A 5,720-nucleotide genomic window follows, 5' to 3' on the forward strand; every position below is an offset into this window, starting at 1 on the left:
GCATCCAAGCTGTTAGAGCATCCCCACTCGTCTCCCCGACGAGGCCCCAGAACTGCGTTTTGTCATCCGGATGGTGAAATTTGGTCGAGTCGCACCCCCGGTTTCTCATTTTCGTCCGGATTTGAGCCTAAATCCATCCGGCGAGCCCACGCCATCCCCGACCCCCCGGGGAGCGCTCGGGGAGTCCGGACGAAACGAAAGCACGGGAAACGCCGAGGAAACTTCCCGCGCGTCTGGTGGCCCCAACTTGTCGGCGAGAGACATCGATCGTCGTCCTCATCGCATCGTCTTCCGCGCGCTGTAAAAGCCTGCCACCGGTCAGTATTCGCCGGCCGCGTAGCTTCCACGCGGCGAGTTAATGTCGTCGCCTCGGTTTCACGCGCGCCTACCTCTATTTATCGCCGAACTACCGCGTATGTCCCGCATTCACCTCGCTCGCCTTCCCCCAAATCTTCCCCGAACTCGAACGAACCAGCAATGGCGAACGACGGTGCGGCCAACAACGGCTTCGGCCGCCGCTCTCTCCACCAATGGGAGGGACGGCTCCTCCACGCGGCGGGCTACCCGGCGCCGCCGGACTTCCGCGCGCCGGGAGGATGGAGGCTTAGCGCGGGCGGCGTGCCGATCCCGCCGCCGCCAATGGGTCGGGCCGCCATGGACGACGAGATCGAAGCAGTGCTCGCCACATTCACGGACGATCAGCGCGCCGAGCCGCGTTTCTTCCCCGACGCGTACGACTCGTGGAGCGACTTCTTCCGGCGCAGGTACGAGCGGGAACTCGCCGCCTACGACGGCCCTCCTCCTCCTCCGGCAAGGAACAATGCCGTCGGCCGCCGCCGGTGGTGGAGCGCGCCAGGCCGCACCCTGTCGAATGTGCTCGCGCACATCGAGGGCGGGAATTCCCGCGTCCATCCTTCCTTCCCAACGAGGAAGCGAAAGCTCCCGAACGTCATCTCCGTCGGGTTCTCCAGATAAGCGTATGCATGCACACGAGCAGGATCGTGATGAACAAAATCGATGAGATCAGGTTGCGCTCGTTTACCTCCTTCCATGATGTTGCTTGCTGCTGACGACGATGTTGACGATGTTGAACGTGCCATCGAGATCAGGACCTTGTCGTCTCCAATTCCCACAGACGACGGCAATTGACAAGGGATTAACTTGTCAATGCCTACAGATTGTAGACATAGGGTTTCGTGGAAAGTAGAGGGCAAGTAGATCCCGAGGGCCGAAAAGGTGCTCGAATAAAGATTACGGTGATTCTATTGACAATAGATTCGATCCCTTCTTTCTCCCTCGGCTCCCCTTTATATAGGAGATGGAGCCGAGGCTTTCCGTGTCGATTTTCGGTTCTATGGGCTTCTTGTCCTTTACAGATAACCTGGGTACCTTATACGGTATGCCTGCTAGGCATACCTATGTCACCTATGTTTCACAATTAGAAGCTGGCAACCTTTGTGCCTAGATAAAATATTATGACTTGATGGATTTCAATCTGATGCTTTTGGATCATCACCGAGGGGAACTCCTACGGATAGCCTAGACATGAGCAGCCTGCTGTTGGGCGCTGTCGGAAAATCTGATGTCTCGGTAGCAAAACTCCTCCTCTGATGGTATCAATAAACTGACTGCGAGATGCTGCTGAAGAATCCTCCTCTGCATTGATACATTTTCTCTGTGTTGCTACCTCAGTTTTTCTTTTATGGTTTTAGACTACTCCCAAATTCTGGGTATGATCGGTTTGTAAGGCTTTATGAAACGAGTCCACAGCTCGTTTTCTCTTGTGGATCTTTGTTACAGCAGTAAAATGGAACCAGTGAGCTTTTCTCCTTTTTGTCTAAAAAAAATACGCAAGAAAAAAGGAAAAAGAAAAAAGAAAATTGACTTGGGCCGGCTGGAGACGCGCCATGTGACGGTCGAACCCTTCGTCCCGAAGGAAAGCAAAATCGGCCGCCGTCTCCTCCCCGCCGCCACCGCCACCGCCACCGCCACCGCCGCCGCTGCCTCCTCTCCAGATCCCGACCGTAGCGAGCCCATCCTCCCCTTTCCTCCACCAAAAAAGATCAAACTTTCCATCCCGAAACCCTAACCTCCACCGACCATGCCACCGCCACCGCCACCGCCACCGGCGCTGCTGGACGAGCTCCTCGAGGAGATCTTCCTCCGCCTCCCGCCCGACCAGCCCGCGTGCCTCGTGCGCGCCTCCCTCTCCAGCAAGCTCTGGCTCGGCATCCTCACCGGCGCTCGCTTCCGCGGTCTCTACCGTGAGCGCCATGGATCTCCCCCAATGCTAGGCTTCATTTATTCCGGGGACATCCGGGAGGAGGAGGAGGAAGACAACCTCCCTTACTTCGTCGCCACCACTAAATTCGGCATGCGCATCCCCGGCGTCGAGGACTGGAGGGGCTGGCACAAGGACTACACCGCGTGGGACTGCCGCCATGGCCGGGTGCTCTTTGCCGATACCAATATCTTCACCATGCCGCTCGTCGTCTGGGACCCCATGACGGGGCACCGGAGGCTGCTGTACGCACCCGAGGACTACGACAGCAGCGGGGCCGCCGTGCTCTGCAGTGTGGCCGGCTGCGACCACCGCGCGTGCCATGTCGGACCCTTCCAGGTCGCCTTCGTTGGCCTCTACTGTTCTGATGAGGGCTGTGTCGCGCAGGCACATGTGTCCTTGCCGGAGGTGGTTAAGTGGAGCAAGCCGTGCTCTCTTGATCTTGCGGCGCAGTATGCATTCATAGTCAACAGGCCCCCTGTCTTGATCCGAGGCGCACTTTACTTCACGCTTATTTATGAACTTGAGGATGGTGATGACGACAACGACGAAGCAGCTATTCTCGAGTATGACTTGGTCTCTAATTGTCTGACGCTGGTTGATGCGCCACCGGTGAAGACCGGCCTAGCCGGTGACATTGTCCTCATGGCGATGGAGGATGGCAGTTTGGGGTTTGCGCATGTGGACGGTTTAAACCTCAACTTGTGGTCAAGGCACATGGGTTCTAACGGAGTCGCATCATGGCCTCGGCATAGGGTCATCAATCTCGAGACACTTATCCCTATTCGAAACCCCAAGGAAAAACTTAGACCGATTGGATCTGTGGAGGGAAGTGATGTCATTTTCGTGACCATGGACCTTGGCAGCATCTACGAGATTAATCTCAAGTCACTACAGTGGAAGAAGATATGGTCGAGAGAGAAATGTTGTGCTTTGTTTCCATACATGAGTTTCTACAATCCTCCAGGTATATATCTACATATATTTCTTTTGTGCTTTGTTTGGGCAGTGAAACAAACAAACTACTGAATGTGTAATTAGATTGGAAATATGTTCCAATTCGTGATAAAATTTGTGCTCGAGCAAACTTTGAGTGCCGTGTCCACTCGAAAGTTACAACTAGTTATACCTAGAAAAATCCTACCTGATTGGAAATTTTATAAAGTATCATGTCTTCTCCTAGGAATCACACTGAAAAATCTATGTTTGCAGAAAGGGTGAGCTTCTCTGATGCGGAGAATTGACAATGCATGGCTGAATTTGCGTAAGGGCAGGAGGCCACCCTCATCAACAATATGACCAACTTGGAGGCGACATAAATCTTATGATAAATCATGTCACTATTTTGTTGCTAGTTCTGTTGAAGGGTGCATTGTTCTCTTGTATTATTGTTGGCTTTTGACAGTAAACTTGATAGCTTCTTTGTGTTGTTGCCATGTATAAGTGGGTAAACGGGTTATCTAAGTTTATTGCAGCAGCAACCATGTGCTCCTTTATTTAGTTTGCTTGAATGTGGCACTGCAGATAGTAGCTTAGTCTTAAAAACTCTTCTAGCCTTGTTCCAATATCTAGATTCATCTTCAAGAGGCCATTAAAAAAGAATCTTCCTAAAGAAATACCATTGATGAGTAAATGATGATGGCATGTCTGGAAGTAGTGGTTTCTACATGCTGGCTTGCTGATTTGTATTTATTTATCTTGTGAATTTATTCAGTGCTACATGTCAAGTGCTGATATTAGTGCAGTTTTTTTTAGCAAGCAGTGTTACTGAAGTGTATAACATTTAAACTAAAATCTTGAGCTACAAGTTCCGGGAACTGATAGTTTGACAACATATGGGCCTCATGACTGGGTGAATATCTCATATAGCTTTTATTTCTTCAGAAGCTCCATCAAACGGTAAGCTATGTTTCGTTATATGTTACATTTTTGCCTACAGGGGAGACATAATGGCATACTCATTGCATTATCCATGTATTGAGATGAATTTGCTCATATATTTGATCAGAGAGTATACAGCTATAGTGATATTTGCAATTGTTTTTGTTTATCATAACATCTGGATTGGTTTCACGGATTTTCGTTACTTCTGTTTAAGATATTTTACTTAAAATCATCAGCACACAATTCTATATGCAACCTAATGTTTGGAAGACGTAAGTCTCTGTTCCATACATGGATAATTAACAACGTTCATCCTTGATGGGAAAAACGAATTGCTTTTCGATTTGACTTACATGACCTACTGGTTTCTCGTATATTTTCTTCAAATGTGGGTGTTAGTGATGTTTGTAAATATTTTATTTACATGTAGGATATATATTTGGATCCTATTATTGCACATTTCTAGAGAAATGCTTGTTATGCTGGTCGATTATAACAAGGTACAAAAAAGAAAAGGGTTTGTTCAATGAACCAGAACTGCCGCGAGCATTCAAGCATGATTGCTTGCTGATAATCTGATATGTCTTAATTGACCTTTTGAATGTAATTCACTACTTCTCCACATGATTATGATACTTTAGAAGCTAAAAAGGTTTTTCGGTTTCACCGGGTGCTTCTGGAAACTTGATATAATCACTTCTTGGATTGTTTCTTCGACCTTGGCCATGTAGTACTGCTTCTTCGTAGTGTATTAAGTTTGTCAAAGTCGTTGAGTATTTCTGTTTATATAATAGCTGCAGATTCTTGCTGAACAAAAGCAATTTCTGGAGTCCTGCTCTAGTAACAATCCACAAATAGGAGATTTATGTTTCCATGGTGCTTCTTTTGAATATTTATGCTTTTGATTTTACTCTTTCTGGATATCCTGATTATGTTCTGAATAAGGTGAAGAGCATACAATTGTAAGTGATAAAGCAGATTAGGTTATTGTGTCGTCCCTAGTTCAGCATGTGTTTCTAATTCTATTGGCGATTACACTTTGTTGTTTTAACTTTCTTATGTCAGTATTTTGGTAGAGGAAGTTGGGGTAGGCTAAAGTAACACAGTGAATGAGGAAGAACTTTGTTGTTTTATCATTAAAAAACCTTAAGTATCTAGCATTATTAATTTTTATTTTGAGCATGATCGGTGATTTTTACTGTCCATAGTGTTGCATGAATTATGTGAATACAGTAGCATATGACATGAAATATACTGGTTGAGGCAGACATATATTAAAACCCTTCTAGTCTTCACAATGTCTTTACTATTATATGTGAGTCCGTACGTCGTCAAAAATGTTTGATGTCAAAGATTGGACACATCTTAACCGTCCGATTAAAGATCAACGACCAAAATTTCAGCGTGTTAAATGTGCAATATTTAAGGAAATATATTGTGTACCAACAATCATGGGATTGCCACAATTAAACAGAAAACAAAAAAAAAACATCATCCCCTTTCCCTTATTTCCTTAATTCCCGTAAGAAGGGAGTGAAACTTCTAGCGCTAAATT

General features: G+C 47.2%; 1 protein-coding gene across 1 annotated transcript; it reads left to right on the forward strand.

Moving 5' to 3' along the window:
• The first annotated feature begins 1,891 nt into the window (after positions 1-1,891).
• LOC127291764 (uncharacterized) lies at positions 1,892-3,762 on the forward strand. Its single transcript, XM_051321082.2, has 2 exons — positions 1,892-3,248; positions 3,494-3,762. The coding sequence occupies exons 1-2, from the start codon at positions 2,102-2,104 to the stop codon at positions 3,523-3,525; spliced, it is 1,179 nt and encodes a 392-aa protein (XP_051177042.1). The 5' UTR covers positions 1,892-2,101; the 3' UTR covers positions 3,526-3,762.
• Positions 3,763-5,720: the final 1,958 nt, after the last annotated feature.

The sequence above is a fragment of the Lolium perenne genome, chromosome 4, assembly GCF_019359855.2.
Source record: "Lolium perenne isolate Kyuss_39 chromosome 4, Kyuss_2.0, whole genome shotgun sequence".
NCBI lineage: Eukaryota > Viridiplantae > Streptophyta > Magnoliopsida > Poales > Poaceae > Lolium > Lolium perenne.

Excerpts from the sequence above, each read along its gene's own strand:
- LOC127291764 (XM_051321082.2), top strand. The coding sequence starts at position 2,102 with ATGCCACCGCCACCGCCACCGCCACCGGCGCTGCTGGACGAGCTCCTC. Across the intron at positions 3,249-3,493 it reads GAGTTTCTACAATCCTCCAG|AAAGGGTGAGCTTCTCTGAT; the intron begins GTATATATCTAC and ends CTATGTTTGCAG.